The sequence below is a fragment of the Furipterus horrens genome, unplaced genomic scaffold (assembly GCF_987537825.1).
Source record: "Furipterus horrens unplaced genomic scaffold, mFurHor1.1.pri manual_scaffold_3, whole genome shotgun sequence".
Taxonomy (NCBI): Eukaryota; Metazoa; Chordata; class Mammalia; order Chiroptera; family Furipteridae; genus Furipterus; species Furipterus horrens.
The window spans coordinates 179,360,808-179,386,436 of NW_028327173.1; the positions used below are offsets into that span (position 1 = coordinate 179,360,808).

The 25,629-nt window shown below is 36.3% G+C and overlaps 1 protein-coding gene across 1 annotated transcript in view; it reads left to right on the forward strand.

Annotated features, from left to right (window-relative positions):
- The first annotated feature begins 239 nt into the window (after positions 1-239).
- LRRC9 (leucine rich repeat containing 9) overlaps positions 240-25,629 on the forward strand; it is a 91,721-nt gene continuing 66,331 nt past the window's right edge. The window contains exons 1-9 of the mRNA XM_090272065.1: positions 240-287; positions 562-780; positions 1,905-2,045; positions 2,561-2,624; positions 2,925-2,995; positions 7,449-7,631; positions 10,325-10,480; positions 19,664-19,860; positions 23,108-23,239. Coding sequence (XP_090128191.1) covers positions 240-287; positions 562-780; positions 1,905-2,045; positions 2,561-2,624; positions 2,925-2,995; positions 7,449-7,631; positions 10,325-10,480; positions 19,664-19,860; positions 23,108-23,239 — 1,211 coding nt within the window. The remainder of the gene's footprint in view (positions 288-561; positions 781-1,904; positions 2,046-2,560; positions 2,625-2,924; positions 2,996-7,448; positions 7,632-10,324; positions 10,481-19,663; positions 19,861-23,107; positions 23,240-25,629) is intronic.

Here is a 25,629-nt window from a genome sequence, read left to right on the forward strand (position 1 = left end):
GAGATAGGTAGAGACAATTAAATTCAGAATAAAAAATAACTTTCTAACAGAAAACTTTAGAGATGGAATGGACTGTTGTGGGACTCAAAAAGATACTTGGTAATATACTGTGCAAAGATTTCAAGCCACAGGTAGGTAGTTGCACCTAAGTATGTGTAATGATATAACTCTTGTATTTATTTTAATTTTTTATTTTCCTTAATAGATAATATTACTGTGATCCTTCTTTTTAATGGAAGATGATTGAATGTGAAAACCTAAACCAAGAAGAAATAATTAAAGAGCTGGTGAGTTGAAGTCAAATTTATTTTCAACAACATTTGCAAAAATATTAAATGGAATATTTTTACATTCCTTTCTGTAGCTTACCTAGAGATTTGTTCTACTGCATGACCTTTGGAATCAGAGAAAAACTATATACATATATATATGGCACAACATTCCTTCTTGTGAGAGTAAAAAAATGGCATCAGTGCAATTGACAGTTTGTAATTTCTAATGGCAAAAATAAATTTTTATTATTTTAAATAGGTAATGACCCAGTTTCCTTTTTGAAAACAGTGTTTATGCAATGGTTTGTCTTATGAGATGACTGAACAAGAGGGATCAAATACTTCAAAACTGGAGATGTTTTTCTCAGGGTATCCACATATAGTTGGATTATCATTATTTCCTAATTTAACAAGTCTCACAATCGTTGCTCAAGATATAAAAGAAATTTCAGGATTAGAGACTTGTTTACAACTCAGAGAACTTTGGATTGCTGAGTGCTGTCTAGAGGTAAGTCTCAACATATAACTTTACATGAAATATTTTATACTGAGTTCTTTGGCTTTGGAAAAATAATTCATTAAAATATATGCTTGAGGGGAGGGAGAGAAGGGGGTTAAGTAGGGGAAGGGTTTAGTAAAGGAACTAGTATAAATAACCCATGGACATGTACAATGAGGGGGGAATTGACTGTGGGAGAAGGGGTGGGATGGGGGGAGCAATTGGGGAAAAAGAGGGACAACTGTAATAGAAAAACAATAAATAAGTAAATATAAGCATAAAAAATTATAAAAAATATATATGCTTGAGACACAAATCAAAACAGACAAATGAGGGAAAAAAAGGAGACCGTACAAGATGAATTTCAATAAAACTCTTTATCCAGTAAAACAAAACAAGCAGAGATAAATGGGCAAAAGATAGAAATAGATTTATACATGGGAAAAAAATAAAAATAAAGAAGTAAAACATAGACATATCTACTGTTTAGTAATCAAATCAGGCCAAATGACACCTAGTATTGCTTAGCAATGAAATCAGTTCACTTAGATAACATCCATATTGAAAAGCAATATTACAAAATGTATGAAAAGCCAAAAAAAAGTACACACCATTTGACTCAGAAATCCCTATTTTAAGATTTTGTCCTAGAGAAGTAATTCAGCCGCAGAAAACAAATATATGCGTGAAATGATTTATTGCAGTATTATTTATAATAGCTAAAATTTTGAAAAATAAATATGCCACATATCGGGTTATTTTAAAGAAAATTATTATAAACTTCAAGAAATATTTTATAATTATTAAATATTATAATTTGGAAAATTATGAAGACATTTTAGATAGTCTTAAGTTAAAAAACAGAAAACTGTATAGGTATTATGATTATAGTAATATAAAAATAGGTATAAAGTTGAGTTTAATTTAAAGAGAATATGAAATTGAAAATAGTTGTGTTTAGGTGAAGAAATTATATGTTTTGCTTTTAAAAAGTTATTTAATTTTGCTGGATATTGATTTTGCAAAAAATATGTGACTTTTAAAGGAAAATATACTTGATATCTACTTTATTGAAAAGATGTATGGAAACACATAAGCTAACCCTACTCAGACTGCTCTTTTCTTTTTAACAGAAAATTGGAGGTCTTCGAGAATGTAGAAATTTAGAAAAACTGTATTTATATTATAATCAAATTTCCAAAATAGAAAATTTAGAGAAATTATTGAGACTTGAGGTTCTTTGGCTGAACCACAATACAATTAAAAATATTGAGGTAAGATAATTTCGCTGTATATGTAAAGTTAATTACTACTATGGATTTTAAACCAGAATATCCAAGATCATATTATGCCTAAGAGCGAAAATATTTACGATTAGTTTAATTATTGTTGTTAAGAAGAGCAGAGAGAACTTCATTTACATTATTTTCTTTATTCTTCCCACCAAGCCTGAGAGGTAAAGTATTATTTTCTCTTTGGAGATTGAAAAAAACAAAACGGGAGGGGTTTAGAGAAGTTTTATATATAACTTGCCTAAGATTATAAACACACTGTCTGTGATGTACTTCTTCCTATTCCTCTTCCTCATTTTCTCTCCATTTCCCTCCCTGCTTCCTCCTCCAATCACTCTCTTCAGGTTCCAGGGAAACAAAAATGGCTTTGTCAAGGCACCCACTTATTTCTGTGCTCAGTGCTCAGAACACCTGGGGGACTAACCAGATTGATCAAATGGTTTATAAATATAAATTTTAATGAGTTTTCCTAAATTATATACCGTCTAAATTTTTAGGGCTTGCAAACTTTGAAGAATTTAACTGACCTCAACCTTGCTGGAAATCTAATAAGCAGCATTGGTATGTACTGTTTCATTTGGAATGTGAGCTAATGCTACAATAATATTTTATCAGTATAAAAAGTACATTTCTTTCTTTTAGACTTTCTTGTCTGATATCTTTGGGAAGCATTTCTAAATCTATGAATATAGGGTATGAAAACATTACCCATTAATCAATGGTTACTAATTATACATTGTTACTATTAGTCTTATTTACATACAAGAAGTGATGCTCATATACAACTCAGAAATATGACAGGATATGAACAGGAGGTAAAGCAAGACATTTAATTTTTCTTTCATCTTTTTTAAATTAAAGGTCGATGTCTTGATCCCAATGAAAAACTGGAAAAATTAAACCTTTCTGGTAATCAAATATGCTTTTTCAAGGTATGTTTAAGTGGAATACATTTTTATTTACCAATCTGGATCATGAAAGATCTTATTCCCCCCCCCCAAAAAAAGGACTAAATAGCCCCCTTTTAAGAAATAATGTAATCATTTTGGACTTCCCAACACTCCCAGAAATTTTAGTTAGCTGACTAAATTGGCCCTAATGATATGACACTCTTAAAACCAAACCAATAACTATTTACTTGGCTTTCAGGGTACTATGTTCTCTTAGTTTTGCTCTGATCTTTATAGCTACAGCTCTTCTGGTTATTCATCCTTTTGTAACATCTTAAAAATGGACAGCCTCAGGTCAGTCCTAGGATATTTTCTTATTTCTGTCTGTATTCATTTTGTAAATATCTCAGCATGTCTGATGACTTTTAATACATTTTATGCACTTATTCCTCCTAAATTGGTATCTCTACTTTCCCTAACAACTCTCCAAACTATAGACATCTCCTATACTAACTCACACTGATTTCCCCTCCATAGAACCTTGTTCTCCTACAGCCTTCTCCCCATCTCTAAGTGGCATCTCCTTTCTTCTAGTAACTTAACCCAAAATCCTTAGTCTTTTTTGACTCTCCTTATTCGTTCATACTCCACATTCAATCCATCAGCAAATTCTGTTGTCTCTACTTTGAGGAGATGTTCAAAGTCTGACCATTTTCTTATCACCTACCTGCATCACTACTGGCCTGGTTAAGATACCATCATCTCTAACCTAGATTATTGCAAAAAAAAAAACCTCCTCACAGATCTACTCCGTGTACTCCATATCTTTACCTATCTCTCTGGTTAGTCTGTTGTTCACACAGCATCCAATTCCTTTCAAAATATGTCACACCAAATCACTCTTCTCTCATCTCTTTCAGAGGAAAAGCTACTAATCAGTGGTTACAATCACCCACAAGGCTCTAAATAATCTAGTCCCCCAACTGTCTGTCTGACCACAGCTTCTACCACTCTCCCCTGTGCTTACACCTTTCCAGCCACTCTGGTCTCCTCACTATTCCTTGCACACACTCATATTAGAGCTTTTGCACTTGTTGGAATAGTCTTCATGGCTCATTTCCTCATTTCTTTTAGGACTTGGTTCAAACATTATGTTCTTAGTGATGGCTTTCCTGCCCATTTTAGGTAAAGTAGCGACAACCCCTATTACCCTCTCCACCCTAAAGCACTCCCATCTCTTTTTCCCTGTTTTATTGTTACACTTGGCACTTATCCATATCCCTTACTAGGATACAAGCTTCCTGAATACAGAAACTTGGCCTGTATTGTAATAAATCTTAAACATTTGTCATGCACTCGAATGAAAGAGAAAAAACAAATAAAAAGACTTTATGTTTATAGCATATAATATGGGTGAAAACATGACATTCATAATTTTGACAGTCTCAGATTGAAGGTGCATATTCTAATGCTTCCTCTAGACAATACTTAAGATAGATAAGTAAATTTACTATAGAAATAATTTTGAATTGATCAGTATTAAAATAGTCATTCTTTCACTCAGAGAAGAATGTAAAATACCAAAAAAACTATGGAACGAGGCAGAATGTTATAAGCAACTTAAAAAGAAACTTAAACAACATTGTATTTCCTTGGTCAAAATCAAGAGGAAATATTTGACATGTTTATACCTTGAAGGGTTGACAGAATTTCAAGGCAGTGACAGGTAGGCCTTCTAAGATGGGGAGAATAACATGCACAAAGGCATGGAGGTCAGAAATCCAAGGATATATTTGAGTAATGCCAGCAGGAGAATCAGAGGGATCTGTGAAAGAGAAATTCAGAAAGCTGTGGGAGGTCATAAGACATGAGTAGCAGTTACCTAAGGAAAGAGCATTTTGCACAAAGTATGAAGGACCTAAGTGGTGGAAAACAAATGCAAGAAACTAGAAATCCTGTGTAGCTGGAACAGAGCGAGGCAAAGAATCATGAGTTGAGGCTAAAGAAGGTAAGGGCAGAATGCTGGGAGGATATGGCACTGCCCTGCCAGGAAGCCAGACAGAAGTTTATTCTACCCTGACTGGCCATGGCAGCCTTATGTAGTGAAGAGCACAGGCTGCATACACAGAAAGATTTGTCCGTTTCAGCCCTGCTGCAAACCAGACACAGCATGATACAGCGCTAACACGAAGTTTAAGTGAGAATGATGTAAAGGTCTTAGAATAGCAATGACTAGCACACAGTACACACTCAACAGATATGATATCTTATCATTAGTACTATCACTTTAATTATGTTAACCTATTCTATTTCAATCTGGGGATAAAAACAGAGTTATTGTGAAAATTCATTGTATGGCCTGGTATTAAAGAGGCTTCCTACAATAATGATGGATATTTATTATAAAAGCATTGACCATGAGTCATAGAAACTTTTACTACATATTACCATATTAGGAATATTCCTGAGACACTATTCTCTTGAATTTTTATCTCTAACCTTTCCATCTACTCTAAAAAGATACTATCCTAGTAATGATGGAATAACTTCTATGCCACTTTTCATCCACATCAGGTACTGCAACCGTACTTTTCAGTGACGAAAATGACTCCAATGTCATCTGACTCTTGCGTGTAGGTGGGGGGTTCCTCGGTAAGACTTCAAAGTTCACCATCTCCTAGCCCAGACTGACGGTCAAGTGCTACATAACCACCCAGGAATCAAAGAGTGCCTACTTCTCAGAACAGTCTGAGGTTTGCCTTCTTTGTTCCTTTAGAATTTGACCAAATAATTCCCTGCACAGCTCTGACCAGAAATTTCCCTTTCAGAACAACACTGCTTAGTTCTGCTACAGTCATGGGCCCAGCCCACAGCCTCAGGTCCTGCCAGTGAGCCATGTTCTCACTTGTCAGGGGGAATTCAGACTCACATTGGCTACCTGGCCTTGTCTTACTTTTTACTCTAGCAGCCTCCCCATTCCATTTGTACTTTATCTTCAGACCTAATGTCTCCTGGTTCTTACTTTAGATTTCCCTTAACTCAGATTCTGACTCTCGTAACTAGTATTTCATCCTTTCAAGTACAGCCCCACCACAGCACCGCCCTACCCCGGGAACCACTATAGAAATGCTGTTGTTGAGAAAAACGAGGACATCTTGGAGGCTGGAAGAAAGTAACAATCATTCCATTCAATTCACATATTTATTTAGTGCCTACTGTGTTCTAAATGCTGAGTGCTGGGAATGCAATGTTAAACAGGACACGAACTCTGGTCTCAAAGACTTTATCTCAGGAATTGCCAGACTTTTTCTATATAAGGTCAGACAGAAAATATTTTAGGCTTTGTGGGCCACATGTGGTCTCTTATGTACTATTCTTTATTTTTTTCCCCAACACTTTAAAAATGTAACCACCATTCTTAGCTTGTATACAGAGAGAGGGCCAAAGCCCATATAGATCCTTCACTTATAAACTTGTGGATGCACAAGCAGTTGGTGGTAGGATGTAATAAATTCTATAACAAAGAAAAGCCCAGTGGCTAAGAATTCATAAGAGGAGCATCTACCCCAAGCTTGGGAGATGAAACAAGGTTCCCAGAGAAGATGATTTTTAGGCAGTGTCTTGACAGATTAAGAGGTTAAATAGGGGTGAAGTCCAGTTTACTCAAAGGCAGCAGCATGAGGAGGATCTAAAGATAAGATAGGGTCCGGGACATTTTGAAACTTCAAGTTGTTCAGTATGTGGCTAAAACATAAAATCTCAGTGTTTAAATGGGAAGAAATAAGACTGAAGGGTGAAGCAAGGGCCAGATATCCAAGACAACTGAGACGGCAGGATAAAAGGCGTTGAGGAGAAACAGTCTGGAAGTGCATTATCAACCCCTCCACCTCCATAGGCTGAGAGAAACGAGGCCTTCTGGAGAGAGCTAGGTTTCAGTTGTCCTTAATAGATAGAAAAAGGCATTCACTGAAACAAACAAAACTATTTTTAAAACAACTAAAAATCACAAATTTAATGGTGATTATGATAGAGACTTTGATGAGAAGAACGGCTATGGAAGCCAAGGAAAACGGTGAGCAGTGTTCCTAGGTGGTAAGCGTGGGGAACGGTGGGAAGGAGTAGGAGGTACACTGGGGTTGTTAGGAGCTGTGCAGAGGAGGAAACGTTGTCTTAACGAATAAATGGGCTCAGGTGACTGGCTCCAAGGTTCCAGGCGGAATACATGATTTAATAAATATTCTTCAGCCTTTTTTTTAAAGTACAATTTGTGCACATAGTTATATAGAGTCTGCTATTTAATTATTAATGATCAATTTGTCATATATTTAGTATGTTTTTTATTAAAGAATGTTTTATCCACCTAAATCACTTTAACATATTTAAGCAGATAATTAGAAAGCATTACATTACATTATGGTGATCTCGAGTGTTCGAAAGCCCCCTTTAGAAATGGACAGTTGGTATTAATTAAACATTCTTATTGCTGCTGTTTCAGGACCTTACTAACTTGAACAGGCTTCATCACTTAAAGGATTTATGTCTGAATGATCCTCAATATAAAACCAACCCAGTGTGTCTGCTGTGTAATTATTCCACACATGTACTGTATCACTTGCCTTGCCTTCAAAGACTTGACACGTTTGATGTGTCAGCAAAGCCGATCAAGGAACTGGCAGATGTAAGTGCATCCCTAATCACGTATCTGTGACTTAAGTTTAATTAACTGCTTCTTTCTGGCTGTGTCCACATAGGATAGATGGTATTATCTTGTCAGTTCTTGTCACCAAAAGTTCTACTTCTGCCCCAGTGAGCTGGCTATTTCACACAAAATTATACCAATAATAACGTTAGTACCAGTATTTGAATTTTGATGGCAGTACTGAAAGGTGTAATTTATATAAAACTAAAAGAATGAAATCTGAAAAAGTGTCATCGGTGTTAAGAGTAATTAAACTAGTGCATATATACAAACATTAATAAAGTCCAAATAAAGCAGAAATGAAACAAGTAACGGGCTCTCATTCAAAATTTTATGTATCAAAATTAGAAAGTGTCCATGGTGGATGGGAGTATGCCAGGATTAGGTCCATTTTAATCTAATTAAAGATGACTTGAGGTTCCCTGGAAGTATAAGTGGAACCACCCACACTGCCAGAATCTTGAAGATCTCTGAAATCTTGAAGAGAGCCGGGACTGCCACTGGTGGTGAACCTCCCAGGAAGGGGGCTACTTGGACCTGCCGCCAAAGGATCTGTAATTTCAGAATGGAGTACATAGGGAGTCACCATGTTAATTAATAGTCTTTCCACATATTTCTGCTTCTCCCTGTCCTGTGTTTCCATTCACAGTAAATAGTTTTTGAGTATGAAGAATGTTCCAACCATGTGGATGCCTTCATACATGGACCTCCCATTCTTCCCTGTGGCTCATCCATCATCTCAGCATAGATCAAGAATGTCTTTATTCTTTTAACTTAACTTATTTCTATCCTCCTGCTAGTCTGAGAATTTATTTTCAAATCTCATTTTCTCTTTTTTCCAAAACCAATATTATCATCCCTCCCACCCCAATCTAAAAAGTAAACTGTCTTGCAGTATTAGGCAAAGGACTAGAGTTCTTGTCTACTAGCAGATGTTTGGAGTCATTGGAAGGTCAAGGAGGATTGCTTTCTCTAACAATTATGTTAAGCCTAAAATAACTGCAAAACTTTGCAGTAACAACCATATTTTTGAAATTTCCATTGTCATCTCCGTAGTTTTACATCAGGCTGTTTCCGCAAAGATGAGCAGGTAAATATGTTTCTTGAAATTACTTGGCTGGTTCATTTGTCTAACAAATATGTAACACCTATTACATTCCAGGGACAATTCAAGGCACTAGAGATACAGAGTGACCCAAACAGGCAAAATCCCTGCTTTCTTGGAGCTCACATTCTATTGAGAGAAGACAGAAAATAAGCAGCTAACTTAGGAAACAACTAGCATGTCAGATGGTGATAAATGCCATGGAGAAAATAAACAAGGGCAGAGGAAACAGGATTGTTGGTAGGGGCAGCAGACAGGGTGTTAGCTATTTTATATAGCATTCTTGGGAAAGGATTTGCTAAGGTGACATTAGAGCAGAGACTTGAAGGAAGTAAGGAAGCACACTCTTCAGAGATCAGCAAGTGTAAAGACCTTGATGCAGGAGCATGCCTCATACCTGAAGAACAACAAAGAGGCTAGTGTAGCTGGAGCTAAATAAGTGAGGGGAAGAGAAGTAAGAGATGAAGACAGGAGTGCTGGGGGCAGATCACAAGAGACTGTAGAATGTTGTAAGGACTTTGGCTTTTATTCTGAGTGAGATGGGGGCTTCTGGAAAATTTTAAGCAGTGGGATGACGAGATGACATGTTTTAAAGGGATCTTTTTGGATAATGAATTAAGAAAAGAGGATTAAAGAGAAAAAGGTGGAATCAGAGAGACCAGTTAAATGCCAGTAACTTGGATGAGAGATGTTGATAGTTCGATACAGAGTGCTAGTAGAGGTAGTAGTGAAAGGGAGTCAGATTTTGGTTGTAGAAGGTGGGGCTCACCTGGATTTGCTAATAGATTGGATATGAGATGCAGAGGAAAGAAGTACCACATAATTCCAAGTTATTGGCCCAAGCAACTGAAGAGGGGAGGGAATTGCTATTTGATGAGATGAGGAAGCGTATGGGAGGCATAGGTTTAGAAGAATTACAGTTTAATTTTAAGCATATACATTTTGAATAATCTTTTGAACATCCAAGTGGAGATAACCAATAAAAGCTGGATATATGAGGCTGCTCTTTTATAGAATTGGCTGGGTTGGATTATATTGATAATTTCATATGTAATTTGCTCAATCTAAAACAAGTTCATTCAAAGCATCTTTTTATAGACTTAAAAAAAAAAATGAAATCCTATTTTAATCATGCTTTAAAAAATGAATTTAACATTATATTTGCTTTTAATTCTTTTTGATCTCTTTACTTTCCCCTAAATTAATCAAGTAGGAAAAATGCAGTTATATGTTTGCTTTAGTAGTTCTGTCTCATTAGCTACATGATACTATTTTGGAAATTGAATTCTATTTGTAGTCTCTTTATGTTGTCATCTGTGAAATATGTGTAAATATGACTCACATTTAAAATATTATCCACAAAGAAACTTTTTGGAATTTTATATTTTGTTTATTGTTTAAATATAGAACTCTGTATAGCCATTATCATTTAAACATCATCATTATTAGTAATTGAGCATGAAAAACTTTCAAATTGTTACTTAAAACTTATTGCACTCATAATGTACTAATAATTACTGATATTTTTATTTCAGCTAGTCTTTTGTTTTTTTTTTGTCACTTTTAGACCACAGTAATGAAAAAAAAAATGTATTACAATATGCGTATAAAAACTGTTCAGAGGCATCTTAAGGAAGACCTTGAAAAACTGAATGATCGAAAATGTAAATTACAGAAGTTGCCAGAAGAGCGAATAAAATTATTCAACTTTGTGAAAAAAAATGTAAGATTTAATACTGTAAAATTTCAGTGGCCATATCTTAAGAAAGCTGATGGATAAGATAACATTTTCAATTTACGTATGTTCACATATACATATATTGTTTTTTTATTAATATTGAATTTCAAGTCAAGCCCGTTCACAAAATGTTTTGATTCCAGGTGCTTAACTAAGCTTCATTCTGTGCTTAGAAATCTGCAATTCAAAAAATATATTAAAAATTTTACAGTACTAATTCATTAAATAGAATTCACAGTTATAGAGACCTGTTAAACTTTCAGCTTTATTTTTGCTAGATACAAATAGGTTGTGTTCAAAACTCACTTTCTTGTCTAAAGGGCTGAAATATCCCTTTACTATTAAGTTATACAAGGTAAGAAATTTATGTCAAGCTATACTTTAATTTTAATTATTTTATTGTTTTACAGTTGTCCCATTTTCCCCCATTGCTCCCCCCACCAGCCCACCCCTTCTTCCACAGTCATTCCCCACCCCGTTGTCCATGTCCATGGGTTATTTATACTAGTCCCTTTACTAAACCCTTCCCCTACTTACCCCCCTGCTTTCCCTCCCCCTCTCCCCTGATAACTGTTATCCATTCCTTGTTCAATTTTGTCCATTTGTTTTATGTTGTTCATTAGTCTCCTGTATCAGGTGATACCATATGGTATTTTTCTTTTATTGCCTGGCTTATTTTGCTAAGCATAATTCTCTCCATGTTGTCGCAAATGGCAGGAGTGCCTTCTTCTATCTGCTGCATAGTATTCCATTGTGTAAATGTACCACAGTTTTTTGATCCACTCATCTACAGATGGGCGTTTAGGCTGTTTCTAGCACTTGGCTATTGTAAATAGCACTGCTATGAACATAGGGGTACATAAGTTCTTTTGAATTGGGGCTTCCAATATGGGGGTATAATCCTAGCAGTGGAATCACTGGTTCAAAAGGCAGTTCCATTTTTAGTTTTTTGAGAAAACTCCATACTGTTCTCCATAGTGGCTGCACTAGTCTGCATTCCCACCAACAGTGCAGTAGGGTTCCCGTTTCTCCACATCCTCGCCAGCACTTGTTGTTTGTTGATTTGTTGATGATGGCCATTCTGTCTGGTGTAAAGTGGTATCTCATTGTGGTTTTTATTTGCATCTCTCTGATGGTTAGTGATGTTGAGCATTCTTTCATATGCCTGTGGACCCTCTGTATGTCCTCCTTAGAGAAATGTTTGTTCAGTTCCTTTGCCCATTTTTTAATTGGGCTGTCTGTCTTCATGGTGTTGAGATGTGTAAGTTCTTTATATATTTTGGAGATCAATCCCTTGTCTGAGGTTTCATTGGCAAATATGTATTCCCATATGGTTGGTTCCCTTTTCATCTTGCTGATGTTTTCTTTTGCTGAGCAGAAACTCTTTAGTTTGATGTAGTTCCATTTGTTTATGCTTTCCTTTATTTCCCTTGCCTTAGGAGATGTATCAGTGAAAATATTGCTGTGTGGGATATCTGAAATTTTCCTGCCTATGTTTTCCTATAGGACTTTTATGGTGTCATGGCTTACATTTAAGTCTTTGATCCATCTTGAGTTTATTCTGGTGTGTGGTGTAAGTTGGTGGTCTAGTTTCATTTTTTTGCACGGCCGTGTCCAGTTCTCCCAGCACCATTTGTTGAAGAGGCTCTTCTCACTCCATTTTATGTTCCTTCTCCCTTTGTCAACTATTAGTTGAACTTATAGACATGGGTTTATTTCTGGGCTCTCTATTCTGTTCCATTGATCTATATGTCTGTTCTTATGCCAGTACCAGGCTATTTTGATTACAGTGGCTTTGTAGTATAGTTTGATGTCAGATATTGTGATTCCTCCTACTGTTCTTCTGTCTCAAGATTGCTGTGGCTATTCGGGGTCTTTTTTGGTTCCATACAAATTTTTGAAGTATTTGTTCTAGGTCTGTGAAATATGTCACTGGTATTTTAATAGGGATTGCATTGAATCTGTAAATTACTTTCAGTTGTATGGACATTTTAATGATGTTGACTCTTCCCATCCATGAATACAGTATATGCTTCCATTTATTTGTATCTTCTTTAATTTTTCTTCTATGTTATGTAGTTTTCTGAGGGCAGGTCTTTTATCTCTTTGGTTAAGTTTATTCCTAGGTACTTTATTTTTCTTGTTGCTATAGTAAATGCTATAGTAAATAGTTTCTATCTCTGATATTTTATTGTTGGTGAACAGAAATGCCTTTGATTTCTGGATATTGACTTGGTACCCTGCTATTTTGCCAAATTCACTGATTATGTTGAGTAGTTTTTTCGTGGATTCTATAGGGTTTTCTATGTACACTATCATGTCATCTGCAAATAATGACAGTTTTACTTCCTCTTTTCCAGTTTGGATGCCTTTTATTTCTTTTTTTTTTTTTTTTTTTTTTTTTTTTTGTCTGATTGCTGTGGCTAGAACTTCCAACACTATGTTGAATAGAAGTGGAGAAAGTGGATATCTTTGTCTTGTTCCTGTTCACAGGGGGAATGCTTTCAGTTTTTGTCTATTGAAGTATGATGTTGGCTTCAGGTTTCCTGTATATAGCTTTTATTATGTTGAGGTATGCTCCCTCTATTCCCATTTTTCTGAGTGTTTTCATCATAAATGGGTGTTGTACTTTATCAAATGCTTTTTCTGCATCTATTGATATGATCATGTGGTTTTTGTCTTTCTTTTTTTTTTCTCACTGTGTGGTTGCCTCTCACTCGTGCCCCTAACTGGGGACCTGACGTGCAACCTAGTAATGTGCCCTGACTGGGAATCGAACCAGCGACACTTGGCTCGCAGGCCGATGCTCAATCCACTGAGCCACGCAGCCAGGGCGATTTTTGTCTTTCATTTTGTTTATATGGTGTATTACATTTATTGATTGGCGAATATTAAACCATCCTTGCATCCCTGGGATGAATCCCACTTGATCATGGTGTATGATCTTTTTAATGTGTTGCTGGATCCGGTTCGCCAATATTTTGTTGAGGATTTTAGCATCTATGTTCATCAGCAATATTGGCCTGTAGTTTTTTTTTCTTTGTTGTGTCTTGAGCTGGTTTTGGAATTAGGATAATACTGGCTTCCTAGAAAGAGTTTGGGAGTCTTCCCTCTTGGATTTTATGGAATAGGTTGAGAAGGGTAGGTGTTAGTTGTAAAATTCACCTCTGAAGCCATCTGGTCTGTGGCTTTTGTGTGCCGGGAGTTTTTTTCATTAGTTTCAGTTTCACTCTTTGTTATCAGTCTGTTCAGGCTTTCTACTTCTTCTAGATTCAGTTTTGGAAGATTACATGTTTCTAGAAATTTGTCCATTTCATCTAGGTTGTCAAGTTTTTTGCCATACAGTTGTTTGTAGTAATTTCTTACAATCCTTTGTATTTCTGTGATATCGGTCACGATTTCTCCTCTTTCTGATTTTGTTTATTTGGGTCCTCTCTCTTTTTTTCTTGATGAGCCTGGCTAAAGGCTTGTCGATTTTGTTTATCTTTTCGAACAACCAGCTCCTACTTTTGTTGATCTTTTGAATTGTTTGTTTAGTCTCTATGTCATTTAATTCTGCTCTGGTCTTGATGATTTCCTTCCTTCTACTCACTTTGGGCTTTGTTTGTTGTTGTTGTAGCTATAGGGTTAGATTTTTTATTTGAGACTCTGCTATCCTTTTTAGGTAGGCTGTATTGCTATAAACTTTCCTCTCAGGACTGCTTTTGCTGTGTCCCATAGGTTTTGGGCTGTTGTGTGTTCATTATCATTAGTTTCCAGAAACTTCTTGATTTCTTCCTTGATGTCATTGTTAACCCATTCATTATTTAATGGTATGTTATTTATTCTCCATGAGTTTGAATGTCTTTGAATTTTTTCCTTGAGGTTGATTTCTAGTTTCAAGGCATTGTGATCTGAGAAGATGCTTAATATAATTTTAATTTTCTTGAAAAGTTGAGGCTTGTTTTGTGTCCTACAATGTGGTCTATCTTTGAAAATATTCCATGTACACTTGAAAAGAATGTATATTTTGCTTATTTGGGATGAAAAGTTCTGTATATATCAATTAAGTCTATTTGATCTAGAGTGTTGTTCAATGCCTCAATATCCTTGGTGTTTCTTTGCTTCAAAGATCTTTCCATTATTGACAATGGGGTGTTAAATTCCCCTACTATGGGTGTGTTGCTGTTGATATCCTTCTTGTAGTCTTCTATTTTCCTTATATATTTGGGTGCTCCTATGTTGGGTGCATATGTTTACATCTTCTTGATAGTTTGTTCCCTTAAGTAATATATTATGAAATGCCCTTCTTTGTCTCTTTTTATGGCCTTAGCTGTGAAATCTGTTTTGTCTGATATAAGTATTGCTACCCCAGCTTTTCTTTCATGTCCATATGCTTGGAATACTTTTTTCCATCCCTTCAGTTTCAGTCTGTGTAAATCTTTTGTTTTGAGGTGTGTCTCTTGTAAACAGCGTATATGTGGGTCATGTTTTCGTATCCATTCCACTACCCTATGTCTTTTGATCAGGGCATTTAATTCATTTACATTTAAGGTTATTATTGACAGGTATTTATTCATTTCACTTTGTACTTGTGCTCCTCTCCCTCTCTCTTTTTCTTCTTTTTCTTAAAGCATTCGCTTCAGCATCTCTTGCAATGCTGGTTTGGTGGAGATGTATTCTTTTAGTCTTCCTTTGTCTGGGAAACACCTTATTTCACCTTCTGTTTTGAATGAGAGCTTTGCTGAGTAGAGTAGTCTTGGTTCTAGGCCTTTGTTTTTCATTGCTTGAAATATTTTTTGCCATTTCCTTCTGGCTTGTAGTGTTTCTGTTGAGAAGTCCGTTGACAATCTTATTGGAGCTCCCTTTTATGTTATTTGCTATTTTTCTCTTGCTGCCTTTAGGATTCTCTTTTTGTCTTTGAATGTTGCCATTTTAATTATGATGTGCCTTGGAGTGGGCCTTTTTGGATTCATCTTCATTGGAACCCTCTGTGCTTCCTGGACTTGCATGACTTTCTCTCATCAAGTTAGGAAAATTTTCTGTCATTACTTTTTCTATCCCATGCTTCTCTTCTTCTCCTTCTTGTATCCCTATGACACAGATATTGTTTCATTTCATGTTGTTCTGCAGTTCTCTTAAACCCTCTTCATTCTTTTTAAATCTTTTTTTCATTTTGTTGTATTATTGTCTGGAAATGTTTTTCTACGTTGTCCTCTAACTCACTGATCTGATCCTCTGCTTTGTTTAGCCTGCTTTTGATTATTCCTACTGTGTTCTTCAGTTCAGAAATTGTATTTTTCATTTTTTTCTGGTTCTTATTGATAGTTTCTATGTTCTTTTTTTATGCTGGTGTAGTTCTCCGTAATTTCCTTGTAGCTTCCCTGGAGTTCTTTGTAGTTTCCCTGGAGTTTGTTGTAGTTTTCTCTGAGTTTGTCAGGATCATTGAGCTTCCTTATCACCGTTTTTTTGAATTCCATGTCTGATAGTTTGTTTACCTTTGTTTCATCTAGCACTCTTTCTTGGGATTCCTCTTTTCCTTTCATTGGGAGGTTGTTTCTGTGTCTCCCCATGTTAGATGTTTCTTCTTGTTTGTTTTTGTTTCTTAGATTTGTCTGCTTTGATTTCCCACCTTCGTGAGATGAAATTCTGTATAAGAGACCCAGGGAATTCAATGGTGCAGTCTCTTTGATCTCCTGAGCTTCATGCTCTTGGGACACCCTTTATGCCATTTGTTTAAGCTGTCTGATTATATTTCAGTTACTCTTTGGTGGAAACTTCCCTCTGGCTAGTTGATTGAGAGTCACTCTCCCCACCACGTCTTGAGTTCTTTTGTGGAGATGCTGTTAAAACATAAACACACAAACCAGGCAAGAAACCCACACCCTCCAAAATATCTCCCACCCATAATCACACTATCAGCAGCAAATGAGCCAGTATTAATATAGACGTAAAGAGGTTAATACTATTATACTATAGGAAAAATGGATAAGAGTTGTTTTAACTGAAAGATGATTTCTGAGAGGAAAGATGGTAGAATAATAATAGTAGCAAGTAGGGTCAGGGCTATGTGAGACAGTAAATAATATTTACATTGTATGTTGAGAAAGGGAGGGAAGAATGCAGAATGAAGTGAGAAAGTAGAAGTGTATAGTATTAGGTTTATATTGCATTTATATGTTATATATTTAGTGCAAGAGGGAGGATAAACAAAACAAACAGATAAAAAAAAAAAAGAAGAAGAAGAATAGGAAGGAGAGAAGGTAAGAAACAGATTAAGAAAGAGTTTTTTCCCAGTTCAACCTTTGGGCGTTATCTTCTTTTTCTGTATCTGCCCCTGGTCAAAATTCCATGAGCTTCAAATCTTTTCTGGCTGTCTGTGAGGAGATCTAGCTGGGTTCTGAGGCTCTGAGGCTGCTATTCTTTCACTCATGGGCCTGCTGCAGCTCTCTGCTGTGAGCCGCACGGCGTTGAGTCTACCACACGGGTCCTGTGGCACCCTCCAGTCTTCCCCAGGCTTGTCTAGCAATGCTACTCTGCTGGTGAGCCAGTATGCATGCCCATAGTCTCTATCCAGCCTTGGTTTCTATCTCCACTCCTCCTCCAAAAAAGTCTCTGTGTTGCCTCCAAGCTGCAGCACCAGCCTGCATCCCTACCTGGCAGAGCCTTGTTGCGCACCTCTGTGTACAGAGTTGCCTGCCTGGGGTCCCTACCATGTCTCGGGTTCCGCCACAGCTTTCCTGTATGGGCCCTTCTCCACAGCTCAGTCCTGCATTTTTGTTTGGTGGAGCTTTTGTGCGAGCGCCCCTGGGTGCAGGGTTGCCAGCCCAGGGGGTCCCCACCAAGACTCAGTTCACACAGTTTCTCACAGTCTGGGCTGTTCTCTGTCTTCCCATGCCTCTAGCTGTTTCAACCAAACCTCACTGACTCCCTCTGGGACTTTGCCTGTCAGGGCGCCTATGGCAGGGGGAAAATTCCAAGCAGATCCTGGCTAATGAGCCAGTCAGCAGCTGCCCCCTTCGGGTGCAGTGCGGCAGAGGCACAGGGTTGGGAAGCCCAGCGATTCTGCTTGAAGACTGCAGGCCGAGTTCTCTACCCTCTTTCACGCTGCCCCCACACTCCTGTCCCTGTTCGCCCTATCTGAAATCTGCACTCACTCACTCCTTCCCATGTTTGTACTCCAAGTTCTTCCACGATGGAAGCAAGCAGACAACACTGCTACCTGCTCCACTGCCATCCTCAAGCTATACTTTTGTAGCTATATTATGTGTGCTTTTTTATTTAGAATAAATTAATTTTCTTTACTAAAAGTAGAACCTGAAAAGTTAAAAATTATTTACCTCAAAATAGAAATTTTTATATAAAAGAACTATATATTTTTTAAGTATGAGAAAAAATGGTATTACAAAATTAGATAAACTACTCAGGGGTAGGGAAATTGGATCCTTAATTTACATTTTACCAAAGTAAATACCAATTGGGGAAAAAAAGTTTTAAATGTAAATATGAAAACAACTGAAGAATATATAGATTAATATATTTAATTGCTCAACCTGCCAAATAAAAGAAATACTGGAAATCACAAAGGAACAGAATGTAGATTTGATTTAAAGAAAAGAAAAGATAAAATGCTTTTGTACTAAAAGCATCATTAATGAAAATAAACAACAAATGACAATCTGAAAAAACTGTTTTCAACAAACATGATATCCCTAGTATAAATGTACTGATAAGTAAAACAAGAGAAAAGTAAATGGCAAAATAGAAAAATTTATCAAAGTACATAAATATCATTTTACAAAAGACGACATTAAAAATTATTAATGAACACTTGAAAGAAGCTCAACATGATTATTAATCTCTGAATGTGAGTTAAGATAATCAGCAATCATTTTCACCTGTAAAACTGTCAAAGCATAAAGATAGATGTGACACGATTACACCACTGATGGGGTGAATTGGGTCATATATATTAACAGCTTAAAAGTGCTCATAGCCTTTGACCCAGTAAATCTACTTCTGACACCCTATTCTAAATAAGGATATTTGTCACTGCACTATTAATACCCCCAAAACCAGAAACTACCTAAATGTCTAACAAGCAAGAAAGAATTACTTATTCTTAAGATAGAATAGTATGTAGCCATTAAAAATCAAGTTATAAAAATATATTTAATACTCTTCCTAAAATGAAGAGGTTTAAATTCATATTATAATCAGAAAGATTCTTAAAACATTAACAAAATTTAAATTATTTATTTGAATAGATGTCACAGGAGAACCAGTATATGGAAATCATTTTATATCTGCCATTTTCATGTACAAATGTATGTAAAACCTGCAATATGAAAAATAATATCCACATAAACCATAAACATCTTCATAAATATGCTTAAAATTTTTTAACAGCTGAATATAGATATTATAGAGAGGCAGTAAGAGAATTAGTAAATTTCTATTTATAGACACCTCTCTGTGTACAGTATAATTTATCCTGAAATCCTACAAGACTGAGATTAGGGTAAAGCAAATGATGCACTCAACCTGGGCCCTAAATTTAAGGAAGGGCCCCAAACCTCAATAATCAACATACATCATATTTAATGCCATATTTTTAAAAATGCAAACAATGCAAAAAAGTTCATTATGAACAAAAAGCCACCCAAATATCAAAATTTTAAATAAATATATTGTTACATTGAGCCATATAGGAGAAACTGAGGTAAAAGGAAAAGTGTACACCCTATATATATATAAGCTTTAGTGTGTTTTTATGATTTTTTTCCCAGAATGCAAAAGTAGTTGAAAAATATTGAAAATTTTAAAAGTAAGTGTGATACAAGTCACATTATGTGAAGTTTAAATATTTATACCAAGACCAGCATTTATTATAAATTTACTTTGGCTTTAATAAGAAGCAAACTCACTAGTAATATAGAAAAAAACTATTTCTTTGCTTTTCTCATTTTCATTTGCGAGAACTGCCACATTTGAAATATTTAGATTGTCTTTCACTTAGTCAAAAGAAATGGCTGACTGAATTTGCACTGAATTACAATAATCACGTGCTGGCTATGTTCTCTGTGAAGTTGGGCCTATTTATTATCTAGAGTTCTACTTTGTTAATTTAACTATATATTTAATAGAGTTAACTAAAATCTTTTTGCTCTGGTACATTGATTTCAACAGTTGGAACGGGAACTGGCTGAACTCAAAGGACCTAGCAAAGGGCAAAATGAGAGCTCCAATAACAATCAAGTAACCGAGCTTGAAACATCAAAGAACTCTGAAACTGTCACAGAAGAACCAAGCTTCCAGCAGAAGATACTGACCAAACTAAATGCCTTGAATAAAAGGATAGCATTTTGGAACAAAAAACTAGATGAGTATGTTTAATGAATTATCTAGTTGTTTAACTTTGAAACATGAGAAAGTAGAATGTTCTGGGCCATCAGTTGAGCTCAGTTTCCCCCTATGGGGGTGGAAAGTATTATAGTATTAAGCAAAACATGAACTGTGTTTCATAGTAGAGATAGGCATCATTGGTTCAAAGCTGACAATAGCTTTTTTACAGAGACAATGCTTTATTAGGAATAGGAAACTTCTCTGAGTGGCTTCCTGTCACATCACTACTCTATAGTGTTTGAAAACCAAAAACATTAGTTGTTTTTTTTTTAACATTAATTTCTACCAGTGCAGAAACTGATGGCATAGACAATACTGGGCAGAGCACATGTACAGTTGTCTGGAATAATGAAGAAACAAACTCAGGTTGCATAATCAATTAGAAATGTAAAGCAAGAAGACTTAGTAAGTACTGGTATTTTCATGTTTTAATTTACTAAGGCATCAAGTGAATAAGTTAGTTTGATTTATAATAATATTGACAAAATAGGGGCTTCTGGCCAAGCTGGAGACCTAGACAGACACATTACGTCTCCCTCCCCAACTAAGAAGGAATACACTGTCTCAAAACTAGAGACTAGAAGTTCCAGAAAATCAAGCTGTATGGAAGTCCAGCAAACAAAGATATAAAGAAGAAATACTCATCCAGACAGGTAGGCGGGGCGGAGCCGGGGCAGAGAGGACGCGGTGTGGTGGCGGCAGCAGCAGTGCCGGCAGCGCGAAAGCTGGTGGAAAGTGCAGCCACACATTTTAAAAAGTCAGGAGGGACACCTGGGGAGCACTCCCACCACCAGACCAGACCACGCAGCTCACGGTCCCAGCGCCAGGGAAAATAAAGCCTCATTGCTTTCGACTGTGCAAACCAGTGGGTTTTGGGGCAGAGGAAGAAACTGCCAGTCTCTCAGCAGAGACCACTTGTTTAAAGGGCCCCCACAGCCCTAGAACATCCGCAGACCCACCCACTCTGGGAAAGAGAGCTAGGGGGAAAGCTAGAGAGGCATCAGTCCCATACAAAGTGGGAGAAGTGCCTGGAAAAGGGGCAAGTGCTGAGCAAGCGGCACTGTTTCCTTTCAGACTCCTCACCAACAAACATCGCCACAACATGGTGAAACAGGTCACCCTTAACTGATGAATATCTAAGGCTCCACCCCTTACAACATAACAAGAGCTCTACCTAAGACACAGAGGCAAACAAACACAGGAGCCTGTCAAGATGAGGAAACAGAGAAGTATGGCCCAAAAAAGGAAACGGACCAAGGTTCCAGTGGGAAAACTAAGCAACGAGAGGAGATAGCCAACCTAACAGATGCAGAGTTCAAAACACTGGTGATAAAGATGCTCACAGGCTTGACAGATATGCTTAAGTACAGCAAATGTATAAGGCAAGAAGTGAAGGTTTATGCTAAATTAAATGAAAGAAAATCCACACAAAAATCAATGGTGAAGGGAAGGAAACTGAGGTTCAAATCAATTATTTGGAACATAAGGAAGAAAAAAACAGTCAACCAGTACAGAATGAGGAAACAAGAATTGAAAAAAAATGAGGAGAAGCTTAGGAACCTCTGGAACAACTTTAAACGTGCCAAAATCCAAACCATAGGGGTGCCAGAAAGGGAAGAGGAAGAGCGAGAAATTGAAAACTTATGTGAGAAAACAATGAAGGAAAACTCTCCAAATTTGGCGAAGGAAATAGACATAAAAGTCCAGGAAGCACAGAGTCCCAAACAAGCTAGACCCAAAAAAGACCACACCAAAACACAGCATAATTAAAATGCCAAAGGTTAAAGATAAAGAGAGAATCTTAAAAGCTGCAAGAGAAAAGCAGAGAGTTTCCTACAAAGGGATTCCTATAAGACTATTAGCTGATTTCTCAAAAGGAATTTTGTAGGCAAGAAGGGACTGGAAAGAAGTTCTCAAAGTGATGAAAAGCAAGGACTTACAACCAAGATTACTCTATCCAGCAAAGCTATCATTTAAAATGGAAGGGCAAATAGTGCTTCTCAGACAAGGTAAAGCTAAAGGAGTTCATCATCACCAAGCCATTATTATATGAAATGTCAAAGGGACTTACTTAAGAAAAAGAAGATCAAAACTATGAACACTAAAATGACAACGAACTCACAACTATCAACAACTGAATCTAAAATATAAAAACAAAATCCAACTAAGCAAACCAGAATAGGAACAGAATCATAGGTATGGGGATCATTCGGAGGTTTATCAGCTGGGAGGGGGAAGGGAGAGAAATGGGGAAATGGTGCAGGGATTAAGAAGCATAATTGTTCGGCACAAAATAGACAGGTGAAGTTAAGAATAATATAGGAAAGGGTGAAGCCAAAGAACTTATATGCACGACCCATGGACATGAACTAAGGGGGGTGGGATTGCTGGAGGGAAGGGGGGTACTGGGCAGAGGGAAGCAAATGAAAGAAAAAATTGGGACTACTGTAACAACACAATCAATTAAATATACTTAATAATATTGACAAAATAATAACTAACATTTATTGAGTTATTACTCTATGCCAAACTCTTTGCTAAGAGCTTTGTAAGAATGGAGTCGCTCAGAGAACCATGAAGACGCAGCGAGCACTAAAAGTTTATTGAGGGAATTAGCAAGCAGGCTGGGAACCCTGCCGTGAGAGAATGGCTCCGACTCCGGACTCCTAGGGAAGGAGGAAGTTGTTTTATAGGGGGGAAAAAAAAAGAAACTATTGAATTTAGTTGTTTATCTTGTAGCTGTAAGCATGACGGGGCCAATCAAAGCCAAACCGGGCTTGGTTTGAAGCACCTTGCTATCACAGGAAACTCCCAGTCAGCTGCAAGCATGCGGGGAGAGCGGGGAGGGCATGGGAACCGAGGCTGTTGAACTTCACATGCATTTTGCATATAATCCTCAAAAAAACCTATTCAGGTGTAGGTACTATTAATATTGCCATTTTACTGGGAATCTGCAGCATAAAAATGTTGTGACTTGCCTAAGATCTGAGAACAAGTGGTGGAGCCAGGAGAGTCTTCTAACCTCACTTATTCTGCGGTTAATATTGAGGTGATTTTAATTGCCACAAATAGAATGTCTTTTACATGGTTTAACTATTAAGAGCACAGTATCTTATCCATTGACAAAAGCCTTGTATTTTAACATCAGCTTTTAAAAAAATCAATCATGAATTTTAATGGTGTAATTTATAGGTCATTTTAATAGCTTCGTGTTTTTTTCTTAAATAGAATTGAAGCAATTTATCACATTGAAGTAAAGCAGAAGAAGAAAAGTCATGAGTTTTTGATCCCATTTTTGTTAATGGAGTTGGAGACTGTAGGAAATGTCCACTTTGAAGAAGGCACTCAATCTGATGACTGGTAAATCTGGTTGAAATTTAGTTATAAGTTTAATGATAATTTTAAGTACTTAGGATCATCAACCCAAATATCAACTTATAAAAATCTTAAAGTGCCCCATTTTCAAAACACTTATATACAGTATTCATTCACTGAGACATGGAAGTTACCTACTTTACCATCTATACATCTTTCTGTTTACATCATTGCGATGAGCTAACATTGAAAACATCCTAATGATATTTCATTGCTCTTTAACCAATTTCCCTTAGCCCAAGAGCAGAATAAGAAGTTTGTGGTCAAGTATTAATTTTATGTATGTTTATACTGTTTATTTCTGAACAGAGTTAGCCCTGGATTCAGAATATTGGTGGAAAGTTTGAAAAGAGAAAGAATGGCAAAGCAGGATTGGCAACAGCAGGTTGTAAACACCAGAGAAGTCTGCCTAGTAAATTTCTTGGCTGTTTCATAATCAAAGTCTAACCAAGTTGTCTAGAGTTGGCTAGAGTCGTAGTGCACATAGACTCTCCAAGTTAAAATAAGGCATACACTTAAAAACCAAGAATCCAGGTGAATAGTGCATTTAGACAAAAATAGAGTTGCCAGGAACAGAAGCAGGAAGCTGGCATCCATACTTCAGAAACAAGGCCTCCTGGTAGACACAAGGAGGTGGTTGTTGCCTCAACTAGAGAGTAAAACCAGAAAAAAAAAGGCGGGGGGGGGTCTAAAAAAAGGAAGCCTTTGCAGAAAAAAAATCACTAATTATTGCTCTCATATTTCTGCAATGACTTTCTCAAAATTCAGAAGCTCATATATAAGCCAAAGATTGCCCTAGAACCCTAGAAGCATACTGCAAATTTGGGTGTGTGAAGAGAGACCAGGAAACGTGTAAAGCTATAGAATGGACTTGATATATCATCCTGAAGGATGATTTTACTCATACTGATCCTTTAATAAAATAAACTGATCCTTTAATAAAGTAAAATGCAAAATTTGCGTTAACTTTTTAGAAAAAAAAAAGTGTGATTATTATGGGTTACTTTAAACCAAGCCCCCTGATTTCTATTAGATGTGGTTCTCAAGGGTCTTGGGGGTACTTTGGTGGGAAAGTGTGGGAAGCTCTGCCTAAGAAAGAAAGAGACCTTTTAAAATCCTTCATTTGTATCAGTACCTCCATTTGTCCAGCAGTTACCACTGTTTGCTTAACCACCATACTTGATTCTTATGTACAAACATATAAAAAGTGTTCATCCCAGGTCCCATGCAAACAAGTAGAGGCCTTGATTTTTGAAGTTCAAAACCTGACTGGTGTCTCTCTGCAAGATGCATGTATAATTTTTCATTCTTTCATTTATACTCACTCAATCTAAACATAATTTTTAAAAATTATTTCAGTTTCTTTTTAATCATAAAGCTCTTTACAAAACAAGTAAATTACTGGGAAAAATATGTAAAAGCAATATGACTAAAAAGCCAATGACTAAAACGCCATTTAGGTAACTATGTCAGCATGATAGTAAATTAGATAGCTTTGATGGATTTAAATAAGCATTAACAATTGTTCATTTGTCTTTAATAAGAATAACCTTGATCCATTTTAAGGAGAAAATCAAATATATGTTGGCAGAATTTCAAGGACTGTTTTTTACTTTTAGCATACTACAAGCTTGGCCACCTATCTCTGATCTTTTAAGTATGTTAAGAAATAATGACAAAAGTGCTTTAAATTGCGCTGATTTGCTTGTATTAATATTTTTAAAGCTGATGATTTTGCATTTAAATGGAAGTACTGGAGTATAGCTAGAACTCACATATAGGTTTCCCTCCTATTCTAAAGCAAAGCGTTTCTATGAAACCTTTCATAAGCCGCAATGGTGGGTGTAAAGTGAAGAAGCAATTAACATTAATTTATATAAGAAATTTTTTTATCGTTCCCAAACCCCAAAAATAACCTACTAAATCATACCAACTAATACATAAAATCTAAAATAACACTGGCCTGTAGTAAATGCAGAATTATGTGATAAGTACACAGCCTATATAAAGTATAGAAGTAATGTAATACAGTGTGGTTTCACTCAGCAGTGCCTATAACGGCTTGCTGCAAAACAAATGCTGTATGCTATTTTTGTACCTCATCTTGTGTTGTAACAGCAAAAATACTCTCCATATTTCTTTTGGTTAGCAAAAACAGGTACAAAGGTAGGTCATTTGTAAAAATGAAATGGCGTATAGTGAACTTTCAAAAAAGGGAGTACTGTATACCTGTATAAAGATTTTTCTATCAAAATAGCCTTTATTTATTTCTTTAGCAAAAGAGAATTTCAGATTTCTGATGGTATGTCATTCAATTTTCTTAGCTTCATTTCTTTTATGAAATAAAAGGGCTATATTTTTTAGTTTTCAAAAGT